Genomic DNA, 26,748 nt, shown 5'->3' with positions numbered 1-26,748 from the left:
GCCCGTGATCTGGTCACCTCCCTGGCTGGGCGAGAGGCTTGGACAAGGCTGTGTCAGCGCTTTCCCCACCCTTCTCCAGGTCCAGGGCTTGTCCCTGCAGAGGCCTGTCTGGCCACTGCCCCGAAGACCCATTCGTCGTCCCCGACCTGGGGATGCTGCCCCCCCTAACCTTCATTGGATGGGATTTTCCCCAGAATATTCTGTTCCCCAATAAAAGGCCACTCCCCACTCCCTGGCGTGTTTTCTCTCTCTCTCTCTCTCTCTCTCTCTCTCTCTCTCTCGCCTCTTCAGTAAACCTCACTACCACGTTGGGTCTCTTGAGGCTGGAGCTGGGAGGAGCCGTCCTGGAGCTGGTTTTAAAGGTGATGAGAGTCTGGTCTCACCATTCGAACCTTCTTTCATGAAGCCAGGAGGGGCGCGGGCTGGAGACATCAAACTTGAGTCCACCCTGCCAAGGGGGCACTTGAGTGAGACCCAGTCACAGAACGGGGGAAAGACTGTTCCTCTGACCAGGGCTCAGTCTCCAGGGTACAATGAAGCACTAACAGTTCCAACGACCTTGTTGATTAATGGGCCAGGTCCTGAACGACGTTCCTTTAGAGGGTATTCAGTGGTCATCAAACACTAATCAAGACCACAGCAGGAAGGGTCCTGCCCCGTTAGGACACTGTTGTACACATGACGGGATGTAAACGCTGTTGGGGCTGATGGGGTGGAGAAGGCAGACTCAGCTGGTGGGGAGGACAGTCGTGTGGCTTCCTAGGATCAGGCAGAACCTCCTCAGAAGCCCAGAGGAACTGCCTGGGACCCGCAGGAAGGAGATCAGAAGTGGAAGACACCTGCATTGTGTGCTTGTGGCTGTGCTCTGCACAACAGCCAAGATACAGCATCACCTGAGATGGTGAAGGAAATGCGGTATGCATACTCAGTGGAATATTATTCAACAACAACAAAGGAACGAGGCGCTGTCGTCCATTCGCAGCAACATTGATGGACCTGGAGGACCTGCCTGGGGTGGAATAAGCCCAGCACAGAGAGACGTGTGCCTGAGTTCTCACTCACGTGTGGAAAACACAGTGCTGATCTCAAAGAGGAGAATGGAATCGGTACCGGGTGTGGGGAGCGTGAGAAGGAGCAGCAGGCTCCAGGGAGAGTAACTTCTCACCTTCTACACACACAGGCCCATGAGGAGCAGCTGGTGGAGAGTTTCCGGAGAGCCAGCCAGGGGACCTTCGTGTTCCTCCTGCAGAGAAAAGATAAATGTCAGGAGGACGTGCAGAGACCCTGCTGCGACCTTGCCCCTTGTGCAGCTGTGCCGAGATGCCATCCCTGGGCATGGCTCAGTCCCTTCGTGCCACTTACACACAAACCCAATGTGTTGAAAATCGTCTTTCTGATATGGAGTGACGGCGACTCTGCATGGCCAAACAGGGACGTTTACAGATGTGGACAGGCCAGTGCTGGTCCTTAGTGTCTGGAGAGGAACAGTGGGAGCTGACGTAAAGGGTAGAGGCTGGCACCATATGTACAGCAGAGGCTGAAATCCCAAGGCCTCCCGTGGTCCAGCGGCCAACAGTCTGGGCCCAGGTCCAGAGGAGCAGAAGTCCCAGCCCAAGGAGGGCCTGGAGGTGGAGACTTAGGCAGCCTCTCCATCGGGCCTTCATGTCCCCTCGTGGTGGGGGCAGTGCTCCACTCAGCCCACTACCCGAGCATTCGCCTCTCCAAGACACAGTCACATGGAGAAGAGTACATACCTGGGTTCCTGGGGACCCAGCCATGTCGGGCCTAAGATGGGCCTTCACAGGACCCCGAAGCTGTTTTCCAGATGTGTGCACCGTGTGAGACCGAGGGTGGGAGAAGCCCACTCCCCTCCTGTCAGAGGCGGAAGGCCAGGTGATGCCCAGGTGCCCCACCCTGGTGCAGGCCACGGCCCACCCAGCCTCACGCAGCCTTCCGCCTTTTTTGTTGTTTAATTTTTTCTTAGTTGTGGGTGGTCACAGTCCTCTTATTTCTGTTTACGTGGTGCTGAGGGTGGAACCCAGTGCCTCATACCTGTGAGGCAGGCGCTCTAGCACTGAGCCTCAACCCAGCCTACCCTCTGCCCTTTTTAATGTTCCCCCTCTTCCCAGTGACCCCACACCTCCTGGATCCCAGTTAGACGCCGCTGCCCTCACTGCTCTTCCTAGACACAGCGCCTGCCTCGTGGTCCACATGCAGCGTCTGTCCTAGAACCTGGTCCACAGAGGGGTACGGTGCAGACGGCCTGGGGTGGGCCTGGGTCGGTGGCTCCCAGGCCGAGGCCACCTGGTGCCTGTGGAGCTGGGCCGCCTCTGGCACAGTGGGCCTGCTGCCCTCCTCTGAGTCCACAGCAGTGGGCCGAGGCCACCTGGGGCCTGTGGAGCTGGGCCGCCTCTGGCCAGTGGGCCTGCTGCCCTCCTCTGAGTCCACAGCAGTGGGCCGAGGCCACCTGGTGCCTGTGGAGCTGGGCCGCCTCTGGCACAGTGGGCCTGCTGCCCTCCTCTGAGTCCACAGCAGTGGGCCGAGACCACCTGGTGCCTGTGGAGCTGGGCTGCCTCTGGCACAGTGGGCCTGCTGCCCTCCTCTGAGTCCACAGCGAGCCTCTGCTCTCGGGGAGCCCCGGCTGCAGGCAGATGGGCAGCCAGAGACGCTCAGCGAGAACCTGGAGAGAGGCTGAACAGGGAGGCTGGGAGGAGGCTCCCAGCTGGGGGCTTGGAGAGAGGGGGAGGAGGTGGGAGGGCCAGGTGGACCCCCTGAGGTGGAGATGCCTGGTGGGCCTGCTGAGGTGGCTGGGTGAAGCCGAGGGGACTCAGGGATGGTGGCCTGTCCAGGGTGGGAATCCAGTGGTCATCGGGGCCCAGGTGGAGGTGTGCTGGTGCTCACGCTGTGTGCTGTCTGCCGTGCTCCACGCCAGCCCCCTGCCCTGTTCCTCGTGGTGACGGGAGGCAGCCTGCATGACGTGCAGCCTGGGACAGGGCTGGGGCCGCTGGTTCGACTCCAAAGCACCTGGGGGTGCAGGAGGAGTGAGAGAGGCCCTGTGTGCCCTGCTGCCTCCCTGCAGGTGTGGGCAGTGGCTCCTTGGCCTCCTGGCTGCCCTGCCTGTTGGGCCCTCCAGAGGCAGGTGTCCAGGTGCAGCCAGGCAGACGAGTGGGTGGGGTTGGCCATGTGGCAGGGCCTGTCCTGCCTAGCGGTGGGAGCCCAGGGACGTCACTGTGTGCTGGGGTCTGTCCTGCCAGGAGGCACACCGTACCTGTCACTGTCTACCTCTGGTCCAGGCTGCCTCTGGGCTGTCCTGAGTGGGCGGCCATCGAGGTCCAGCTGGGTGTGCAGTCAGTTCTTTTCCAACACCACTTCTGGAAGTAAATCAGAAAGTCCTACGATGGATCTGCGTCTGTGTCCCCCTAAAACCCACAGGTGGCAGCCCCTCCCCGACGTATGCGGGAGGCATCCAGGGCACAGCGCTGGGCAAGGTCAGTCAGGGCCATGAGCCCCCGTGAGGCCAAGGAGCGGGGGCGCCTCAGGACTGCCCCTCGGGGCCCCAGGAAGCCGTGTGGCACAGACGGGCTCTAGAGAAGGTTTCACTTCTGCTTGTTCTTAAGTCAGACACGGGAGGGGAGGAGGCAGAGGTGGCGAAGGCCTGGGAGGTGGTGGCAGCCCTCGGGGACACGGGTGAGCACCTGAGGAGGTGGATGGGTGCTTGTGTCTTTGTTTCGGGACTCTGTCACTTGATGACATCTTTTCTCTACTGAGCTGGGAGGCCCTGGTGTGCAGAGGAGGTCCACGGGGTCTCTGCTTCTCCAGAGTGGAACCACAGTGGCCATTTCCTCACGACATGGACTCGAAGGACTGCCCACCTCGCAGTTCATGCCCTCTCCAGGCACGCAGCACAGGCCCTGAGCCGAGCTGGCTGCTGCCCAGCAAGGCGACTGGCCGGGCCTCTGGACTGCAGGAGCCAATGTCTGCAGGGTCAGGACTCCAGGCCCTGGAGAAGGACACGGCCAGCAGCCCGTCACCTGCCATCGGCTGGGTTATAAATACCGTCCGCATCTCCCTGTTCCCACCGGCAGACGTGGGAGACCACCCACGCCTGACTCTCTTTGGAATATCTTGCGTCAATTTGGTTCCAAAATAGGATTCTTCTTTCATAAAAAAGAAGCCCAAGCCATTCATGCGATGCCGTTTATCAAATGTGCCTTCTTCCTGCCACGTTGCCGCCTGTTCTTTCCCTCCTGGCTGCGTCTCTGTTGGAGATGCAGAAGGAGAACGTGCACGATGCCCGGTGGCCACCACCTGCCCGCCGGCTGGGCAGCCTGAGCAGTCTTTACCTCCCACCTGCTCCAGGAGAGCCCCAGCCTGCTAAGCAGGGTCTCGGGTCACCCTGTTGGTCACAGTGGGGAATCTGGTCCTGTGGCTTGGTGGGCACTGGAGAGGGAGTGGCAATGTGTCCCAGGGGTTCTGCCAGAGTCACAGCTCCTGGGGACTTGATTCATCTCCGTGTTTATCGAGGCTGATACTCAGAGCCCCACCTAGTCCCCAAGAGCACCTAGTGCCCACCCCCTGGCAGGAGCAGAGCTCAGGTGCAGCTCTGAGGCTTCACCAGGCAGGATGCCGTGCAGTAGGAGCTGGCCCCACTCCCCACTGCCTCCCTGAGCGTCCTGGAGTCCCCATGTGGACCTGGAAGACTGCCAGCTCTGGTCTTCCCTGCCCCAAGCCAACACTAGCACTTTATTTAAAAGCTGGTATGAAGAGGGCCCCGGGTCATGGCTCAGTTGTAGAACGCTTGCCTAGCATGCATGAGGCCCTGGGTTTGACACCTGGCACCAGGTAAAGGTTGTCCATCTACAGCTAAATAATAATAATAATAATAGTAATAATAATGATGATTATCATCATCTGGTACAAAGAACTCTGCCACCCCACAGTGGACGGGATGCTCCCAAAAGCCAGTCAGCTTCAGAAGGCCAGTGCCGTGCAGTTCCTCCTGTGTCAGTCCAGGGAGAGGGGAGCGGGCATGGGCTGGGGAGCCTGGGGCAGCTGAGAGCGAGCTTCCTGGGGACAGAGCTGCAGCTGGGAAGAGGATGCTGGAGGTGGGTGGTCCAGGGACGGTGGAAGCCCCTGAGCTGTTGGTAACAGTACGTCTTTCGTCATGTGGAGCCCGCCACCTGTTATGTGGAGTTCACCACCTTTAAACACACAATTAAGAAAAGCAGAAAGTAAAAACCCCTGCACAGAGAGAAGCCCACTCTCTCTGTGAGGACCGCCTGCCTCGGCTGTCCCTGATGGTCTCTGCCAGCCAGCAGAGAGCAGCGGGCAGCCTGGAGGCCAGTGGGCAGCCTGGAGGCCCAGGGGACACTACTGTGACTTTCCAGGCTGCTCTTCTGTGTGCGTGCACTGTGGAGTGGACAGCTGGTCCAGCCCTGCCCAGTCGGCCCCACCCCATCTGGGTTTGACCCTGCATCTTCCTGTCCTGGGTCTGCAGTGGGCATGGCCAGTGACACTGGGCTTGAGATGAGGGAGGTGTGAGGCACGGCCTGCTGTAGTCTGCCAGTGTCCAGCTTCTGAGAACTTGACCGGCAGCAGGGGCCAGTGGGCGCTAAGGGCAGGGATTGAGGGCAGGCCGTCTGTCCCAGGTGGTTGAGGCAGTCCCTCCGAGTGGCCTTCGGTGTAAGAGCAATAATCCACCTGTTACCTGGGAGGGTGGCTGCCGTCCGTCCAGGGCTCCTGACCAGGGTGACGGGTGCCTGAGGCCTGTCCTTCAGTGTCTTTTAACCAATGAGGAGCTAGCTCTGGGGGCCTGGGACTCCCACCCCACTCCCCGTCAGTTGTGCTCAATCCCAGCACTGTCTCACGACACAGGAGTCCCTCCCTGCCTCAGTGACCACCCAGAGCCGATGCCAGGGCCTTGCCTGGGGAAGGTGGACCCTTGATCCCTGGCGGGGCCTGCCGGTTCCAGACTGTTGTGGTTTAGAGGTGGTGTCCCCCCAAAGCTCACGTGAGAGACTGCAGGAAGGGTTGGAGGAGAAAGGACTGGGTGTAGCCTTCACCTAATCAGTGAATTAATCCCCGTGGGATTAACCGAGAGGTGACTGGAGGCAGGTGGGGTGAGCCTGGAGGAAACGGCTCATCTGGGACGTGGCTATGGGCTGTGTTTGTAGCTGACCAGTGGAGTCTGTCTCCCTGCTGCCCCATCTCCATGTGAGCTGCGTCCCTGGCCACACTCTTCCACCGTGATGTCCTGCCTCACCTCGAGCGCCGAGGAATGGAGCCAGCTGCCTGTGGATTGAGCCCTCTGGAACTGTGAGCCCCAGGGAGACTTTTCTTCCCTAAAGCTTTCTGATTAGATCCTTTAGTTGTATCAGTGAAATAGCTGATTAAAACCCAGACCTTCCTCTACTGCCATTCTGCTGCCCAGGACCCGGGTCCAGACATTGGCAGGTGGGACGTCAGCTGCATGTCTCCCTCAGGGGGCCGAGGGCCACATGGGTCTCCTGGTAGAGCTTCCTGGAGGTCTGCTGGCCCACAGGCTCTGGGTTTCTGCAGGATGAGTGGTGGGCTTGGCCACTACAGCTGTGTCCAGGGGTCTGCTCCTCAGTGGTGTGCCATACCTCCCAGGAGCTGAGTGCATGGCGTTCTGCTGTCACCACAGGCCCCCTGATGGGCTGCCACTCAGAAGCCAGCGGCTGTCGGCCAAGGGCCTGGCAGAGGCCTGGGGTGCTGATGTTCTGGTTGGCAAGCAACAGAGGCATGTGGCTGTCTTGGTGAGAGTGGCCTCTGAGCTCCTGGTGACCAGAGCTGCGGCAGCTCAGCGGGCCGTGCAGGCCGGGGCGGGTCCCCCTGGGTTCCTGGTTTCCCAGCCAGCCTCACAGCCCTGCTCCTCTGCCTGTTCGCCTGGCCTGTGTGCCAGTTGCTGGTGCCCAGTTTTGGCCTCTAGCACTGGCAAGAAATTACTGTCAAACTGCATCCCAAGTTTGAAAATCCTGTAATTCAGAATTTGAAAATCTCAAAGCAAGCAGGGGTCAGCAGTTCCAGCTGCTGGAGAATGTGCTGGCCCCTGCTCCTGGATTTCACCAAGGCCACAGAGTCTCCCGTGGCCACCCCGCTCTCATGGGCTGGCCGCAGGGAGAAGAACAGCTCTTGGTGATGTGTCCAGATGGCTCTGACTGAGCCCCGGGGAGCACCGTGCAGGTGGAGAGGGCAGAGCAGGGCAGAAGCACAATGTGCAGCTTTCCTCAAACAAGTGAGAGTGGTGAACAGGAATTGGAAATCGGCACCTGCCTCTGCTGGGAAGCAAGTGACTTCAGGCCGGATGCTGGATGCGTGTGATCCTCCTCTGGGGGAGGCTGCAGGCAAGCGGGAATCTGTGACCTGTGCTCTCGCGGATGAAGAGCGGATGGCTAGAGGCTCAAGGATTTCCTAACTGGCTCCTTTATTAGCACACAAGATCCAGCCCCAGCTGGGAGGTGGGTGCAGGAAGGTGCCTATGAGGCAGAGGGCTGCAGGGGCTGAGGTCCCCGTGGACCCTGCCTGCCCCAGGGGCCAGGAGGGGCTGTGGCTTCCAGAGAGAGCCAGGGAGGGGGCCGGCACCCTGCCTGTGTCCAGCCTGGAGAGCTCTGGCTGGGCCGGGGTTTTGGCCACAGGAGGGAGGAGAGCATGGGCACAGGGACATGGCCAGGTGTGCGAGGCAGGCTCCGTTCTTCCTTGGAACTGCGCTCACCTCCCGGGTGCCCTGCCCGGTCTCACCAGCAACCTCGTCTGCCAAGCCGTATGGAGACAGGCACGCACGCTGTGCCCGAGCCCAGGACCCTGCCCCTCACCCCGGGGGTCACTGTCCTCACCAGCCCACCTGGCTCAGGTGCTCCATCTCTGTTGAGCTGTGTGGCACTCAGCAGTGTCGGTGCCGGGCAGGGAGGGGCTTGGCGAAGGTCTCTGGGCACTTTCCCCCTGGGGGGTGCTGTCCTAGTTTGGGGTGGGGACAGAGCCACAGCCTTAGTTGAGCCCCACCACCCAAGCTGTTCCTGGGCAGTGGCCTGAGGTGCATTTCCTGTGCTAGGCAGCATCCACAAGGTGCCACTCTGTTCCTCGTCTCGACCCGGCTTTGTCTGAGGGTCAAGAGACTTCATCCCCGGCTGGTGTGTTCTGACAGTGTCTGGGAGCAGTCGAGCACGGGGTGGACGCTGATGGGGGCTGGATGACCGTGGATTCTCGGTCTCCGTCATTCAGGGGGGCGAGTCTCTGTGCCTCTGCTGGTGGCAGCTGGAAAGCAGTAGCCTGCCATGGCATGGAAGGGCCAGCTCTGCTGTTGCTCCCTGCCCGCCTGGTCCCTGCTGCCCTGCTGCACCAGCTCCCGAACGCCTGTGCCTGTCCCCACTGCCTCCCCTGTGCCCTGTCCTGGCCTTGTCTTTGCCCCATGTCATCCCCATCCCTCCCACATGGTCCCCACTCCTTGGTCATGCCTCCTGTGCCGGGTCAGGTTAGGGTTAGGGTTAGGGTTAGGGAGTGTCGCGGCCTGAGCACAGTGGGGCAGGTCTTTGGGGATGGTCCTCGGGGCATTCTGAGTGGCGTGAGGAGACGGGCAGGAAGCGGACGGCCCCTCGAGGAGGCCCTCGCTGCCCTGGCCTTGCACAGTGCAGCCCCTCGCCCGCCCTTGGTGTGGATTTGGGGAGTTGAGCTATTCCTACTTAATTTTACAAGAGTGGTGGAAGATAAAGCAGTTTAAGTTTATTTAAGTAAAAACTTTAGGGGCTGGGGCTGTGGCTCAGTGGTGGAGCGCTCACCTGGCACCACATACAATAAAGACAAAAAATGGAGATCCATCAACCACTGACAAAAACATCTTTAAGAACCCTTATAAAGGGGGATGGGGAACCACTCTGAGCCCCCAAACAAAGCCACCAGCTGGTAGAAACGGTCCCTGAGTCGACTGGGGAAGTGTAGAGGTGGGCTTCTCTTGGTGGCGGTGCAGGGCTGCTGAGGGCCGCTGCCTCGTGAGACCTGGGAAGCTCGCACGCTGCGTGGGCCTCTGTGTCGCAGGGCAGCAGTGTTTGCTGTCGGGTTGATTCTCCTGGGTGGACGTGTGGAGTGAGGGCAGCTCTGAGGTCTGCAGAACTGGAGTGGCCTGGCCACCTGCCCTGGCTCCTCACAGCCCTCCTTCATGGAGCACAGCCACAAACATTGGTCTGCAACTTTCCGGAATGCAGCCTTGGGGAAGGACGGCCATCTGCAGTGAGCGGGGTTCATGGGGTCCCAGGGAGTCGGCCCTGCCAGCATGGGCACTCGTAGTCTTCCAGCCGAGCACAGGAAGCCACTGGCTGGGAGGTGAGACTCCTGAAGTGCAGGGCTGGTGACACACACCAAAGCTCCCTGAGTGTGCCCCGGTCTTCCCTGGATTTGGAGTCTGTTCCTCAGGTGTCCACCCCTCCCTCCAGTGCAAGCCAGCTCAGGCAAGGACATTCCGAGTGGCCTGCGCAGAGCTGTGAATATTTGCATTGGAGATTTCCTGGCACTTGGTGAGCTTGCAGTGGTTAATCAATGTGCTTTTGGAAACATGCAGTGCCGAGGCCCTGTTTGTGTCTGCACGTCTCGCGGGCAGCTCTCGTGCGTTCCTGTGTGCCGCCGTCGTGGCTGAACACGCTTTGGCCCTTGCAGTTACCTGTGGTCCTGCTCTTTCTTCACATGCACTGCTTTCCCCTGGTCACCATAGGAAGGAAATTAAGATCCAGAACCATTGAGCTGTGAGGCTTATGGGTCTCGTAGGGGGCTTTGTGAGACCAGGCTGGCAGCGTGAAGGCAAGGCGCACCGACTCAGGGGCCAGGTGCAGGGCCTTCCTTCCTTCCTTTGTTTTTGCTAGGCCAGCAGCTCCCCTTGGAGGAGAGGTAGAGGCAGGCTGTGCTGGCTGTCCCAGGAGCTGACCGTCGTGAAGGCCAGCCACCTCCCGTTGTTGAGCTGCAGCTTTCTTGTTTGAAAAGTGAATGGCTTAAACAGGACCAGGGTTTTAAAGTAGAAGAGTCACACTTCAACGAAGTCCAGTAAGTGTCCATAGTTTGAGTAAGGCCTTCATTACCTCTCCGTGAGCTCCTCCCAGTGCAGGTCAGGGTGCCCCGTCTCAGGGGCAGGGCAAGGAGACAGCGGCGGGAGCAGCTCTCACCGGCCCCCGGGAGCCCCAGGGCTGGGCTCAGGATCCGGTGTGACCACCTGGCTTTCTGTTTGTAGTGACACACTCTGGGGAGTAAAAGAGGAGCCCCCTCCAGAAACAGAACCCCCAAGCACAATTTATTGTATAAAACATAAATTTCTAATATTTCATCATCAATATGTGACAAACTGAGATCTTAGGTGCATGGAAAGACTACAAGCCGTAGCTGGGTGTAGTGGTGCATGCCTGCAATCCCAGCAGCTCAGGAGGCTGAGGCAGGAGGATCCTGAGTTCCAAGCCAGCCTCAGCAGCAGTGAGGCACTACCAGTGAGACCCTGTCTCTAAATAAAATACAGAATAGAGCTGGGATGTGGCTCAATGTTTAAGTGCTCCTGAGTTCATCCCTGGTACCAAAAAAAAAAAAAAAAAAAGACAGACAGACAGACAGACTACAGGCCTCAGGATCAGAGCTGGATTTGAATCCAGCACTACCCATCACGGCTGCGGAGTCTCAGATCCCCTCACCTCTTGAGCCTTGTTTTTCTCATCTGAAAAAGAAGATTCCTGTCTTGCAGACCACTGTGAGGATCAAATGAGACAATTTACAGAATTGTCTAACTCAGTGAATACTCCGTAATGGTATGGACTGTGGTCAGAGGTCAGCGTGGATCCACTTGGTGACTCAGAACAGAAGCCAGAACGAAGAAGGCTGCAGGAGCTCGTGCAGATGTGGGCAACTCCAAGGGAATTCCAGGCCCTTTAGGGGAGGACAAGCCTCAGTGACAGGAGTTCACAACAGCACCCTGGATGCCAGGCAGGCACAGCCAGGACTGCAGACCTGGGAGAGCTGTGCAGCAGGGCCAGAGTGCACACACCGGGTGGCTCTCACTGTGCCACAGCCCAGCCAGAATGGGTCTGTAAATGGCCAGTAGCCAAGTTTTGGAGGTAAATCTATGTTGAGTAAATGCGTACCACCGATATTATTATTGATTGTGCTCAAGGCACTTAAAATGTGGAGATGATAAATAGCAAATTAATACTTTTACTTTTCTTTTTTAGGTACTGGGGAATTGAACCCAGGGTGCTGTACTACTGAGCTATAGTCCTAGCACTTAATAATTTTTTTTTTAAACTGGGGATTGAACTCCTTTTTAAATTTTGAGACAGGGTCTTGCTAAGTTGCCGAGGCTAGCCTCAAACTTGCCATCCTCCTCCCTGAGCCTCCAGAGTTGCTGGGATGACAGGTGTTACACCATCATACCCAGTCATACTCTGTGCTTTTGAAAATAACTTTTACCAGACTGCCAGGCTCATCTGAATTCAGAATCATATGTTTAGGTAAAATGTGGAGAAGACTTCCCAGACGTTTTGTTCATTACCGGTGTGCCTTGGTGGCCTCTGAATCATGGCAATGATAGGTAACCTCAGGAGCACGCTTTTGCCCGGAGACGTTTTGAACCTGGACTGTTAGCGCTCCCTGGTGAGCCCTGAGAGATGAAGGTGGCCCTTCCTGTTTGTGTTTGAGTGGAGTTAACCCAGGTCCCCAGCACTTCTGGCAGGTTGCAAGGCTAGGTCTGGCTCAGGCCCTGTGCCTGCCACATACCAGATGTGGGGCTGGGGTGAGCCACCTGGTGTTAGTCCCTCACTGTCACGGGGGACTCACATACAGAGTCCCAGCTTGTTGCCCGGGTTGGGAGGTGCTGGGAAGTAGCTCTCAGCATGCCCTGGGCCCTGCCTTTCTGCCTGCCCCCCAGGGCACCTGCTTTTCCTCACTCTTTGAGATCCCGGAGGCTTTACATCAAGCATCACGGGGCATCAAAGAGACACCTGTCTGTTAGTGACATTTACGTGTCTGAGTCTTGCTAGGCACCTGGAAGCTACAAGAATCTCACAACATAAAACATAAGAGTTTTCCTTGGAAACTTGCAATCACACCCTGACAGGAGGTCAGCTGGGCACGTGTTTGCGGTCCCCCCTGTGGATCCCTACATGGCACCAGCCCAGGAGGGAGAGCAGGGGCTAGGAGGACGTGACCGGACACGAATGTTCGCCTGGTGCTTGGGAGTCGCTTGCTGAATAGGGAGCAGTCACCAAGTGGTCAGGGCCCGCCCGGTGCTCCCTGGAAAGCAGAGCCCAGTCTCCAGCACGTGGGGTGTGGCCTCTGGCCGTCTCCACGGTGCTGGAGGAACGGGAAGCTGGCGTGGCCTTTTGAGCTTGGTCTCCAAAGCTGGAAGAAACAGATTAGGAGTAAAACTTGTAATTTCTCAAACCAGCTCCAAAATGATGGCTTCTCAGCCTTCAAAATGCAGTACTGCAGGAAGAATTCTAAACAACAAGTTGAACCATGAGGTTGAGGTGACATTAGCAGATACTGCATGGGAAGGAGCCCTTACAGGTGGAAATGAAGGAGAGAGACTCACCAGACCTGGCAGGAGAGGTGCGGACATCGTGGGGAGGTCAGCCGTGAGGGGAGGGCAGGGTCCGGTGTTCCTGTTTCCATGAGAGGACGGGTTGGCAGAGGCCCCGCGCGGCCTCTGTGCTGGCTGCTGCTCCTGCTCCCAGCCAGGCTGGGCTCTGTGTGTCTTCTTCCTTCTGCGGCCGTCCCCTTGCTGTCCACTGTGGGAACCTCGGTGGGAGCTCAGGCCAGGAGCAGGACGAAGGCATCCGTGTCTGTCCTCTGCTCCCTCGGGCTTGCCCTTGGCTGCAGGCCACTGTCCCTGCACAGTGGTGTGTGTCACACAATCTGCTCGTACTTCTTTCACTTTGCATTGTGTCAGTGAAAACGTTTTCTCAGTGGCTGGAAACAGTCTCCGTTGCCTTATTTTAAGTGATTTCCTCATGACTCTCTTCACAGGCTTCGGACCACACCCACTTAGATGTGAGGAGCTGTCTCGGGGCAAGCCAGGTCGGCCCCGGGGGCAAGAGGGCACAGTTAGGCCCTGGGGTGGCAGCAAGCGCCTTCAGAATGCCCGGCCCGTCTCCTTGGCTCCCAGGCGTGGAGCCACAGATGCTCCCAAGAGCCAGTGGAGTGGGAACCACAGGATTCCTGTCTTGGAGAAAGGAAAACTGGGCGCTCCATCATGTAAACTCCCTCCTGAAGTTCACTAGGCGGAAGCTGTGGGGCCAGTGTTGGAGCCACTGTTCCAGGGAGGTCTTCTGAGCCGTCCTGGTTGCTGGAGCACGTGGGGAAGGGGACGCTCCAGTGGGGTCTGTGCAGAGATCAGCAGAGACGTCAGCAGTGTGTTAGGGAGGGAGGGGGTGGGGCGCCTGGGAGTGAGGCCTGTGGAACAGAGACAATCATCAGTAGGTGCAAGAGGATCTCTGCAAATCCCGTGTTGCTCTGATAATTAAAAACAGGACCTATTAACAGTCCCATCCCGAAGGACCTGCAGTGAGTGTCTCTCCCAGGAGAGCAATGAGGTGGGGAGGGGAGGCACCGGCAGGTGCTCTGGCCTCCAGCTGCAGCCTCGGCTGGATGCCAGCCTTCTGCTCTGCATGAGGTGGCTGAGATTCTCCTGGCAGATGCCCAAGTCCCCAGATGTGGAAGCTAAACTTTGGGCTTTTCCTGCAGTGACCGTTCCTCCGTGGAAGCAAGTTCTGTGCCTCAGACTCCAGCGCCCGTCCCTGCCTGGAGAAGGCCTGGGCTCCTGGGGCACGGTGGGTCTATCAATCAGTCACTTTAGACCCTGGTCGGTTAGGCACAGTCTGCCAAGGGCTGTCTTAGGAGGCCCCGTGGCAGACAGCAGATCCTTGGCCAGGCCGCAGAGGTCCACTTGAGGCTTTCTGAGTGGAGGCCTGCACACCTGGGCACACCTCCCTGCTCCCAGGCTGCGCACAGGTGTTCAGCGCCTCACCACCTTCTGCTCCGGCCCCACTTCCTCCTCCTTCTGGACCTAATTCCCTCTCCGTGTGCGGACCTCCCCCTGTCACAGAGCCCACCCACAGAACTGCTCACGCGCACACGCGGGGTCCTCCAGGCCTGCAGGCCCAAGTCTGAGGTCAAGGTGGAGGCAGGGCTGGTTCCTTCCAGTGCTCAGTCAGCTTTTTGCCACTGTGACCCAAATACTCCGTAAGAGCAGCTTAGAGGAGGAAAAGCGTGTTTGGTTCCTAGTTTCAGAGGCTGGGCCCATGGTGGCCAGCTCCATCGCTGCGGGCAATGTAAGCAAAGCTTCTCAACAGGAGGCTGCCTTGGAGGAGCGCTGCTCTGTTGTGGTGGCCAGGAAGCAGCAAAGGAGGACGAACCAGGGCCACCTGGTGACCCTCTGGGCTTTTCTGGGCCGTCTCCATCTGTGGGTATCGACTGATCAAACCCAGCTCCTTACCTTATCCTCCACTCCCCTCCCGGGAGGCCTGTGTGTCTCTGTATCCACTGCACAGGGAACTGTGGGATTCAGCTGGGAGCAGGGGGACAGGTGCTGGTGAGCAGGCTGAAGAGAAGGAAAGGGGATAGCGGGAGAGTTCCTGGCCTACTGGTGGGCCCCCTCCAGCCTGGCTCCCCTGGGCTGAGCACCTTGCTGACCTGCCAGAGTCACAGCTGATTCACGGTACCGGGTACCAAGCTCCGGCTGTGTGCACAGATGCCTCTGACTCCCGCGAGGCCCCTACTGTAAATGCCCTGTTGGCTTTACAGGGGCTGGCTACGAGAGTGGTCTATCATGGAGAGACACCTCAGCCTGCACCCTCTGGACAGGGAGCTACTCTGTGTGGACTGTCCACTGCCGTAACCTCAGGTTGTTTCGGTGAGTTGTTTGTAATCTGATTTTGGATTTGTTATTTTGGCAGTACTTTTCCATTGTTGAACACTCTAAAGAAACTGCTGAATTGTCTGGGAAGTGGAGTCATGATTCTTGTCCACTCAACAACCATGTGGTCCCGGGGAAATCATGTGGCCCCTGTGACTGGTTCAGATAGTCTCTGGGGACCCTTTGGGGGACAGTTCCCGGACTTCACTTCTTGTTAGTCTTGCAGTCATGCACTAGCATGCGTGTCTAAACCGAGACAGGTCTACCTAGTGCACAGGAGCGCCAGCTTCCTGAGGCAGACCCTGCCTGCCCGTGGGCCGCTGTCTCCCCACGCGCACCCATCAGAGAGAGAAGCTGCTCACGAAGGTGGGTGCTACTGGATGGGCTCGTCACCCCCGTAGCCTGCTGTGCTTGCTGGGGGGATCCGCTGGCTCCAAGAAAGACTGAAGAGCACGAATCGCCTCGAGTCGTAGGAGTACCCACCTCGGTTCACTTGGTAGCGCTTTTCAAGGAGAAGTGTTTTTAGACTCTTTACATTTTAAGGCTGAAAAGGAGTTTCATGGGAGGTGGATTTCCCACTCCTTTCCCAGACCCTCCCACCGCTCCCCTCTGTGAGACATGGGCTGCCGGGGTCTTTTCCCCGGTCCCACGCGGCGTCTTCCCTCCCAGGCGGGACTCCTCCTGCCTCTATGCTGTCATTCCTTTGGAAGGTGAAGGTGGACTTAAGGACTGCAGGGTGCTTTCCTTGCTTGGCATTTTGTTCTGTGGGAGGAGATGGGACGGCCTGGGGGCTCTCAGAGTCACGCCGTGTGGCCACAGAAAACTCACTAGGTGGAATCTTCCCAGGGCACCCGTCCTGTGCAGAACCCGTGTGCTCGGCCACGTGGCCGTCGCAGTGGCTGGGAAACTGGCTTAGTCCCGTGGTGCGCGAGGTCGGGAACATCAGAGAGCACATGGGTTTCACAGTGCTGCTGCGCGGCCCGCACGGACGCGGAGAACCAGAGGGTGACCTTCTCCTCCTTTCTGAGGTGAGTCACCTCTCTACTTGGAACCTCAGAATGGGGAAAGTCCCTTTACTCCCGGGAAACATTTCCCGTCCCTCTGGGGAGAGAGAGGACAGCGTGAGGCCCCTGGGGAAGCCAAGTTCTAGAGCCCTCCGGAGAGAACCGACAGCTCCATGTTAGTCTGATTCTTTCCAGACATCCTGAGCCACTCAGGCACAGCAAAGACTCAAAAGTAGCCCAGCACCTCAAACCCCAGAGAGCCCTGCGCACTGGAGAGCGCTACATCACGGAGGGCCCCGCGAGCCCCGCCCCCTGGGCGAGCCCCGCCCCCTGGGCGAGCCCCGCCCCCTGGGCGAGCCCCGCCCCCTGGGCGAGCCCCGCCCCTGGGCGAGCCCCGCCCCCTGGGCGAGCCCCGCCCCCTGGGCGAGCCCCGCCCCCTGGGCGAGCCCCGCCCCTGGGCGAGCCCCGCCCCCTGGGCGAGCCCCGCCCCCTGGGCGAGCCCCGCCCCCTGGGCGAGCCCCGCCCCCTGGGCGAGCCCCGCCCCCTGGGCGAGCCCCGCCCCCTGGGCGAGCCCCGAGCCCCCAGGAGATGTGGTCAGGGAAGGAGTCTGAGGTGGAGCTGGAACTGCTGCCTCAGCTCTGACACCTCTTTATTCATAGACTGATTCCTTCTGGGTGTCCCCGGACATGGCTGACCGAGTGTTCAGCTGGACACCAGCACACGAGAGGGCGTGTGGCAGGCAGTGCCGAATAGGCGGTAAGGGGCTTTCAGTGTTGTCTTGCTCTTCCTGCTCTAAAGCTACCACAGCCCTGGGGTGGAAGGACTCTGCGCTCAGGATGTCCCTGGGAATGGGGACAGCACTGTGCACCCCTGGCCTGAGCTCTGCACTGCATTTGTGCCCTGCAGTGGTTTGGGGACTCTGAGGCCATTGGCCACAGGAGTCCTTGCAACACTGCCCAGTGCTGGCCCCTGCAGCCCAAGGCCTGTTGTAGCCAGCCCAGGTTCCAACCCTGAGCCTGGAGAAAGGGCTGACCTGTCTGCCCCACTCCTCTTTCGCTGCTTGTGCTGTGGGCTTCAGGTGAGCTGGGTTCAGGGTGTTCCTGGTCCAGGCTGTTCCAGTGACGTGGGGTTTCATTTCACTGCTCTGCTGACTGACCCCTCTTTTGGAGGTCGAGCTTGAGTCTTGTCTTCAGTCTTGGGAAAGTTTCAGCCAAACCTGCCACTTTTCTTTTGTTTTTAGAATTAGTGCATATTAATTGGAAAATCATGTTTTCCCTGCGACGATTTCACGTGTACATGACGTACTTGACTGTGTCTGCTCTCTCGTCCCCCACCCCGGCCCGGCCCCTTCCTAGGCACTTGGAGATGTCATGATCTGCAAGTATCAGCCAGACATGAGGTGCCGTGTGCACACCTGTCCTCCCAGCGGCTCGGGAGGTGGAGGCAGGAGGATCGTGAGTGCAAAGCCAGCCTCAGCAATTTAGCGAGGCCCTGAGCACTTCAGTGAGACCCTGTCTCTAAATAAAATAAGAAAAGGGGCTAGGGCACGGCTCAGTGGTTAAGTGCCTCTGGGTTCAATGCCTGGTTTACTGCCTCCCCCCAAACAAATAAATAAGTAAATAAGTAAAGGACTGAGGATGTAGCTCAGTGGTGAAGCACATCTGGTTCCGTCCCCAGCAAACCACCCCCTTCTGCAGATTATGTAGGCCAGGAATCGTACTGTGGAGACAGAGAAGATGGTGCAATAAGAGTGATCCCATTTCTTTAGACAGTTTCTTCCCTTGGGCTCAGCAGAGACGTTTGTGAGGATGCACCAAGAGAGCGAGCAGGTCCAAACAGGTCACCAAGCCGGGCCCTCCAGTGGCTTCAGGCAGGAGGGTGGCTGATTTCCTGAGGGAAGTCCACAGTGGATAGCGCACTCGGGAGGCATTTTTGTTGTTGTTCCTATTTTCTTCTTAACTAAACAGATAGGGAAGATTAATCCTCACGTTTTCTTTTCATAAATATTTTCCAAATCATTTTATTAGCTCCAAGTAAGGGAGAATCAAAATCGAGTGGACAACGTCTGCACATTGATGGATGATGTGTTTGGAAACTGTTCTCACTTTTATTTTGAAAAACAACCTGTGAGCCCTCCGAGGACTGAGGAGGAGGTGGGAGAGTGTACGTGGACGTTCTCACTACTGGAATAATGATTCTTTTTTTTGTGGGGAGCATCTGTATTATTGAAAATAATCATCTACAGATGCAACTGTTTTTTGTCTTGTAAAATTTTTGTCGGAGAAAAGGTACTGGCATGGAGACAAAATGACAATACCTGGGCAGATATTTGGACAAAAATCATTACACATGTTTTTACATGGAATAATGATACGTTTTGCTGTTAGTGACCACCATCTTTTCCTGGCATGTGGTACTGTTCCCCAGGGACATCACAAAGTGGACACAGCTGAGATGGTTCTCTTTCCTGCACCACGTGGGTTTGGCTGCTTCGCAAACATATGAGGAGCACCTTTGCCAGGCCATGGTCATTCAGGCTCTTCTGACGAGCCCCTGCTGCTGTCCCGGACCCTCTCCATGTGCTGTGGTCTGGTTCTTGGTGCCTCTCCCTCTCTCTGACTGTCCTTCATCGGTCAAGGAGGAGAACATCATTTGGTGTATTTCTGGTGTATCAGAACATCATATGTTGAACTTCTCTATAGGGGTCAGCAAAGAGCCAGTACTAAGGATATCAAGTGTATCTATGATGAAGCTAGAGACCTTCACTGGACAAGATGAAGATTAGGGCCTCCTGACAATCCTTCAAGTCATTTGTGGACCGAGCATTAAGATATTAATGTGACGATAGCTTATGTGTTTTCTCTTTGCATTATTCAGCTCAGCTTTTATTGATGCAGAATATGGCGCATTTAAAAATAAGGCAGAACTTGCTGGCCTTCCTGGGTTGATAGAACTGGTAGTGAGTGGTCATTCAAAAATCACACCATTTTAGGCCCCAGTACATCACATCAGTGGGTTTTTTGAGCATCTACTAATTGATAACTTGTAGAAATTTTCATAATACAAAGGTGATCACATGTTTCTTGAAGAAAAATTAAAACATATAAGCAAAAAAAGAAGAAGATCAAAGTTCATTATGCTCCTACTGCTCAATGTGGTTTACCACTGGCAAATTTTGGTGCTGCTTTTTATATTTTTTATAGTCATATTTTTTAAAAAACTTTATGTAGCATTACCCTATTACTATGTTAAAATATTAATCCATAGCATTTTTTTCTTCTTAAAGTCATGTTTGTTGAGATATAATTTATATATGCTACAATTTGCCCTATTTAGTTTTATAGTTATATGAATTTTGACAACACAAATATGAAAAATGAATATATACATTTATATATATGATATATAGTACTATAATCAAAACACAGAATGTTACCTTGTTCTCCTTTTCTACTTTTTTTTTTTACAAATAGAGAAGTTAATTTTAATATGTTTTCATTTAATCCAATGGATTACCAACATAATTTGCAAAGAAAATAATTGTCAGTAAGATATTTCATGTTCATTTTGTTTGTCCTAGTAATTCTCTGGAATCTAATGTCTATTTTTAACACACAGCACACCTAAATTCAGACTAGACCCATTTCAAACTCAGTAGCCTCATGTAACCAATGGTCGCCATATTGGCTCCTTTCTCTGACTTTGACCTTTTGTTGTGACATAAGCTGTAGGCTGTGTGATAAGTCCCCTTGTTATGTGGTTCTGTCAGAAAGGGACACCAAACAGATGAACTCAGAATATACAAGAGTAGAGCAAGGAACTTTATTCCTCCTTATAAGACTCTATTGGACTGTGAGTTGGTTCTTCACGCTTATGGTGGGAATAACTTGAGTTAGGTCACCTCCTACAAGGATTTCATAATGGCTCTCTCTCCTTTTACCTCCTACCTCTCCATTTGATTTTCCACTTCATTCTTCCTGCTTGGGAAATTTTCTGACATTATTTCATTGAAGACATTGTTCATTCCTTTGGTTTGAATCTCTGAACCTTCCTCTATCCCAATAAAACTTAAATTTGGTCTTTTGATGTATTTTGTCTTCATTGTCTTGAGGTCTTGTCTTCCAGTCTGTTGGTGATGATATCTATTGAGTTCTTTAATTGACCTACTGTTTCTTTCAAGGATTTCTGGTTTTTAAAATATTTCTTTTTTAGTTTTTAGGTGGACACAATATCTTTATTTTTAAAATTTTTTATGTGGTGCTGAGGATCGGACCCAGTGCCTCATGCGTGCTAGGCAAGCGCTCTACCGCTGAGCCACAACACTCAGTCCTCTGTTTTTTCTTCCCCCAGCATTTCTCTCTTTCTTGAAGTAATCTCTTGCAACTGAATTTGCTGTCTTATCTCTTTGTTGGTGTGATCAATGGTCACCTGTATTTGTTCTCTTTTTTTTTTAAATGTTTTTTTAGTTATCAGTGGTTCTTTATTTTATTTATATGTGGGGCTAAGAATCGAACCCAGGGCTTCACACATGCTAGGCAAGTGCTTTACCACTGAGCCTCAGCCCCAGCCATGTATTTGTTCTCTTGTCTCTTTGTCGGAATGATTGATTTTTGCCTGTATCTGCTCACTTAGGTTGTTCTTTAACTCCCTAATCATCTTAGTTATGTATATTCTGAACAATTCTCTGACATCTCACCCACGGCACTATCTATGGATTCTATTGTTGTAGTATCTTGGTTTGTTTGGGGCACTTTTCTCCCTTGTTTTTTCATGATGTCTCTGTGTCTTCCTCTCTTGTAGATCCGAGGTATCACAGCTTCTGCCCTGTTGTCTTATAGTGTCCGCATAGGTTACCAATACCTCACTATTGAGAGAGAGAGATCGATATTACAGCACTGAGTGTGCCCAACATGCAGCATATATCAGTCAGCTTCTATTTTTACATTTATAGTTTGTCACTACAATCAGAAATGATGGGTTCCCTTATCCTCTACCATGTAGTCAATAGGTTTGCGAAATGGTTCACAGTTTCTAAAGGTAGAAGGGGGCCCTGGAGGGTTGGCTGAGATGTTTATGAGGTAGGATGTGGAATATGGAGGTATTAGTTATGTGACTAGTGAGACGGTGATCATAGGAAGTTGGCTGTTAGTAGGAGAAACAAGAGATAGGCCACCCCATGCAAGACTCCCTGTCACCTCAGCAACAGGATAGCCGTGAGCACCCCTCGTAGAGAAACCTCTGGTCCAGCCAGGCCACAGAGACCTAGTGACATCTTATCAGGTCCTGATTGTTGTCCCTTGCTAGAAGCGGCGATATCCCAGTTTTGTGGTGGTGGCAGCCTCAGTCCTATCTGTACCCGGCGTTGGGCCGTGGAGCCAGGCTTTGGTGAATAAGGGAATCCAGCGCAGGGTGGCTCTCGCTCCGGATCTCCGGGTTTGGGACTGGCCTCTCCTCCAGATCTCTGGGCTGGGGTGTGGCTGGGTGGGCAGGCCTCTCCTCAATCGCAGCATTTTTGATGATTCTATGTCTTCCACTGTTTGCCTTCTTTTTATATTATCTGTATATGCGTAAAATTGTTATATGTGTTTCTTTTTCTTTTCTGAGACAATATTACTGTTGGTCTTGAACTTGTGATTCTTCTGCCTTGGCCTCCAAAGTTTCTGGGATTGTGGTAGGCACCCGCATGCTGATTTTATTTATTTATTTATTGGTATCAGGGATTGAACCCAGGGACACTTACCCACTTAGCCACATTCCCAGACTTTTAAAAATATTTTATTTAGAGACAGGATCTCCCTGAGTTGCTAAGTGCCTCGCTCAGTTGCTGAGACTGGCTTTGAACTTGTGATCCTCCTGCCTCAGCCTCCCAAGTTGCTGGAATTTCAGGCATGCACCACCGCAACCAGCTTGCATGCCAATTTTATGTAGCTTTAGATGTAAGAAATACTGTGAGTATAACATATAGAATTCTCATATACTTAATATCCACTTCCTCCTCTTATTAATGTTTTATATCAGTACAGAGTTTGTACAATTAATGAACTAATATTGATGTGTTGCTGATAGCTAAATTCTATACTTTGTTAATTTCCTTACTTTTTCCTGATATCCCTTTTATTTTGGTTCTAGGATCTCTTCCAGGATTTCACATTACCTCTAGGTTTCATGTCTGCCTAGTTTCCTTTTGACTGTAACATTTCTCAGACTTCCCTTGTTTATGATGACCTTCCCAGTACTGGTCAGGTGTTTTTTAGAATATTCCTCAATATAGATTTGTTTAATCCCTCCCTTTCTTTCTTCCTTCCTCCCTTCCTTCCTCCCTTCCTTCCTTCCTTCCTTTCAACCATGGTTAGACTGTGGTTATAGTTTGGGGAAGGAAAACCACAGGTCAAGTGCCCCGCGCAGCGCGTCACCAAGGTCGCGCAGGCCACCAGGACTTGTCGTGTTGATGCTGACCGTCTCTGCTGCATGGAGCTCAGGTTGGCCACTGTGGACTTGCTCTTCTTCCCCCCATCTGTGAGGTAGCCACTGCGGGTGATCCCCACTGGAGGAGAGGAGAGCTATGCTCCGCCTCATGGAGAGCACACGTCATGGGAATTCCACACAGATTTCTTCCTTTTCCTCTGTTTAATTCAGTCATTCATTTTATATTTTGGGCTATAATCTGATGCTACTTTATTCTGTGATAAAATTGTTCCAGGTTTGGAATTTTTCCAGTGGTCTCACTGGACCATCTTTTTAAATACTTCCATCATGTGGCTTTGTTTTTAACATTTCCTTCCTTAAAATCCCGGGTGCTGTGGACTCATGATGTGTGTGATTGCCTCAATCTTAGATTTGGCCATTTCTCCACGGAATTCCCTTCTGCTGGAGAATAGTGTTGAAACCCAGGTGTGAGCACAGTGTCCAGTGCCGTGGGACGCTCTGCTGCTCGGCCCATCACAGACAGGAGATGAGTATATACTCACCCGCGAACGTTTCCGCGTGGAGCTGTCGGGGTCTGTGCTAAGCGGAATGTGAGCTCTTCCCGATGTGCTCTCCAGCTTGTGTGGAGCCTCTCGTCCACACAAGAGCCCGGCTCCCGCTATCGCTGTCTGTAGACTTAATCTTGCTGTTGTACCGTGTATGGGTGGCAGTGTCCGGATCGGTAGCCTCCACTGTATCAACTAGAATCTGGGGCTGAACGCAGTTTCTTTTGCCTCTGGTTTTAGTTCACGTCGGCCAGCACTTGCCATCTGTCCTGCTTCACACATCTGTGGTGCAGTTGGACTCTTGTCACAGTGTGTGTCTCCCCTCCTGGGTTCCCCACCACTTGGCTTTCTGTTAAATCTGCACCCATTAGTGTTCTTCCTTGTGCTGTGAGCTCAGTGGGTTTTGATGAATGCGTCCTGTCAGGTGCAGGCGACTGCAGTGACATGTGGACAACCTCGTTCCCGCAGTGCTCTTGGCTTCACCTGCTCAGCTTGTCTTCTCTCCTCTCTGGACCCCTGGCCGTTACTCATCCTTACACTGTCCCTGCCGTCCTGCCTTTTCCAGAATTTTCAGACTGGCTGCTTCTGCTTCACGAGGCGCCTGTGAAACGACTTCTTTCTTCTGGGTTGGGAGAGCAGCCCCGGCACCCAGTGAACATGACGCGTATCGATTCCCTGGGGCACGGAGAGACGGGAGCCCAACCAGCAGTGGGTGGCTGATGAATGTGACTGTCTTGGAGGCCGTGTGTGCACTGAGGCTTGCCTGTGGGCCTTCTCGCTTTTCTGGAACAAGACATCTGTTGAGTGCATGAAAACTGGACTCCAGACCTGTTTCGATGGTTCCTTTCTTGTGACAGGAGACTGTTCCCTTAACCTGTGCGATTTGTGTGGTTTAGGAGACTTGGAAGGGACAGGCGCTCGTGTGGTTGTGGGCTCTTGCTTCCTATCCAGCTCCTACCTGAGTCGCTGTGATCACATCTCTGTGGGCAGTCTGCGATTCCTTTCAGTGAAGTTGTAAGCCATACTGTCTTCTGTAGCCTGGACTCCTGAGATGCAGACAGCTTACGGGAGCCAACCCTGACCACACTAACTTGTTCACTGCGTCTCTATTTTGTGGTGAGGAGGAAAGAAGAGAAGTGAGCACCAAGGGTACAGAGGGAGGAGGTTCCACAGGGGTTTGTATTAGCAAGGCTGTAGGGCTGAAGTGGCCCTTTTTTAATGTCTTTTAGTTGTAGATGGACACAGGGCCTTTATTTTGTCCACTAATTTTTACGTGATGCTGAGGATCGAACCCAGAGCCTCCTGTGTGCTAGGCAAGCGCCCTGCCACTGAGCCACAACCCCAGCCCTGTTGGCACTTTTTAACCTGAGAAAAATAAATTCCAAGTTGCCTGTCAGTCACAGTTGTGTGATAGAGCAATGCACACACTTGGAGAACTTGTACGACCTCACACTGGTGCAGGAAGGGCTACAGGGGGCGCCAACACTCCTTGGCTCTAGAGTCCCTGCTGTCTCACTGTGGGAGCAAGAGACGTCCTTCCACTAGGCCGCCAGCCCTGATGATCAGCATGTTCTCTGTGTCTTCTCTGTTCTTCCTGTCCCCATCTGACTTCTCAGACTCACTCTTGTCCTTCTCCTCTTCATTTATAGGAGAACACTGCTCTTTACCTACTTGGAATTCTGCGTTTTTCATCAAGTGGGAGTGTTTGGCATCTGTAAACTGTTTTATTATCACAGTATGGTAAAAAGGATGTGTGTGAGGAGTAGAAGAGGGAGTTTGAATGGGTGACCAAGAAGGACAGACTTCAAAATGAAATCTCAAGAGAGAAAGAACCGCAGAGAGCGATCAGCTCTGTCCCCAACACCGGTCAGGGATGATGTAGAGGCGGAAGAGGATCCTGGCTCATGGTTCCCAAGGTCTCAGTCCCTGGTCAGCCGGCTCATTGCTCTGGACCTGAGCTGAGGGAGAATTCGGGAGAAGCGGGTGGCAAGGAAGAGCTGCTCTTGTGGCCGGCAGGAAGCAGACTCACCTCTGGCGGCTACTTCTCCAACGAGGCAACTGATGAGGTCAGGCCCTGTGATGTGGTCACTGAGGCTGTGGGGGACATCCACACCCAAACCCTCACACCAGCTTGGGCCTGAACTTTGGGAGAGCATGCACATGGGCTTAGCTCAGTAAAGGTTTTAAGGGATGAGAATTTGATAAACCAGTCTTTGATTCATCTCTATTGAGCACCTGCTGTGGGCTACATAGGTAAAATAAGATGTCCTCAGAGCACGGGCATCTGAGTCACTCTGTGTCCTGGGGCTCTCTTGGAGCCCTGAGGAAGAGGCTGAAAATGCTGAATCACTGAATGTTATCAAATATTCCCTCATGGGACACACATAGATGGTTTCTTGGCATGTGCTTGAGACTGTGGGAAATGAAGGCCCCTTTCTGGTAGGTTTTGCAGAGAGAATGACTTTGAGAACATTTTTTTTAAAGATGTTGATGGGCCTTTATTTTGTTCATCTGTTTATAACTGGTGCTGAGAACGGAACCCGGTGCCTCGCACGTGCTAGGCAAGCGCCGTAGCTCTGTCCCAGCCCACTGAGGGCGACTCGTGTCTTGCCCTGGGATCCCGTAGAACATTCTTCTCAGAGCCTGGTCCTGATTGCTTACTGATGGTCCATAAAAGCCGTGGAATAAAGGGGCAGAGCTGTAATTCAAGGAGCACCTGGTTGTTTGCAGCACTCTGCTAGGCACAGAGCAGAGACGACAGCGAGTGGGCGGTTTTGCTCGGGTCTCACCTGCCGCGAGGTGCTGTGTGTGGCCCCAGGGGTTCTGCTCCATCAAGCCTCCCTGTCTCCTGCAGATCAGCTCGCTGTGCCCTTCCCACAGTAGCAAACACACAAGGTCGATGTCAGTGAGATCGTGGAGACTTTAGAAAGAAGGGAAAGACTGTGAGAGTTCATTTCCACGCTTTTGTGCGCATCTGGTCCTGCTCTCCGTAACTGCACTGTACTCTGGTCCTTCCTTGTCTTGATCTTGTCACTTTGGTTTATAGAAAGAAGAAAGGGGATTGGAAACAAGGCTCCACACTGGCCTGAAGTGGCTCAGACCAACTCTAGACAGAGCAGAGCACTCTCCTGAGGGGGTGTGGATTTTCTTGAGAAGACTTTAGGAAACGTGTGGTGCGGACTGTCCTGCCCTCTGCAGGTGGGGGAATGGCTTGGGCAAGCGGCCATGAGTCGGGCGACCTGCGGGAATGCTGTGACCAGCTGGTGAAAGAGGGAGAGAGAGGGTCTGCTTTGGATCCAACTTGGTTTTCAGGATGCTCTATTGCCACCGGATAGGGGTCTGAGGACATTCCCCGAGAGAGGGGGGACTTCGACTCCACCTTGGCAAGCCCTTGACCCGTGTTGCAGACGAGTGTTTCAGTCTGTCAGTATGAGCTGGAATTTCTTCAGGAAAGCCAGGAATACACACTCCGAGGGCAGAAGAGTATGGGTCATCTTGAGCAGGATGCGCTTTTCAGTCTTGGGCTCTTCTTTTAAAGGAGACGGTGTAAAATGAAGAACTTGAGGGTTGTGTGGGCTTGGTTCTTGTGACGGTGGAGTAAGAGTGTGCCAGGTCTGTGACTCCTTTCAGGTCTTCTGTTCAGGCTCTCTACTTCACAGACAACACCTGCAAGGGCTAACACATGCACATCATCTCTGTGACTAGTCTCCTCCACGCGACTTGACACAGAGGTGCCGAGGGAGACCGAGGGGTGTCCTGGGTCTCTCTCGGCACATCTTCCTGGTGGGTTTGCTTGGTCTCAGCCGGCCATGTGATGCGCTTGTTCATTAACTGGACTCACAATGCTGTAAGATTCATGGGGTTTCAGAGTTCAGGCCTG

The 26,748-nt window shown here is 54.3% G+C and overlaps 1 protein-coding gene across 6 annotated transcripts in view; it reads left to right on the top strand.

Annotated features, from left to right (window-relative positions):
* Nucleotides 1-26,748, top strand: part of Ptprn2 (protein tyrosine phosphatase receptor type N2) — an 875,713-nt gene that overhangs the window by 32,219 nt on the left and 816,746 nt on the right. Inside the window, exon 1 of one of the 6 annotated variants that reach the window (XM_078040937.1) lies at nucleotides 1,776-1,893. The exons of 3 other annotated variants lie outside the window; for them this stretch is intronic. In XM_078040937.1, coding sequence (XP_077897063.1) covers nucleotides 1,791-1,893 — 103 coding nt within the window. In that variant the 5' untranslated portion in view covers nucleotides 1,776-1,790. Of the gene's footprint in view, nucleotides 1-1,775; nucleotides 1,894-24,552; nucleotides 24,935-26,748 lie in introns of those variants that run through there. 2 more of the 6 variants (XM_078040941.1, XM_040291203.2) reach the window with 2 other exon arrangements.

Source organism: Ictidomys tridecemlineatus, chromosome 2 (genome assembly GCF_052094955.1).
Source record: "Ictidomys tridecemlineatus isolate mIctTri1 chromosome 2, mIctTri1.hap1, whole genome shotgun sequence".
Classification (NCBI taxonomy): Eukaryota; Metazoa; Chordata; class Mammalia; order Rodentia; family Sciuridae; genus Ictidomys; species Ictidomys tridecemlineatus.
The sequence above is the reverse complement of the archived record's forward strand: the minus strand, read 5'-3'. Positions and strand labels throughout refer to the sequence as shown.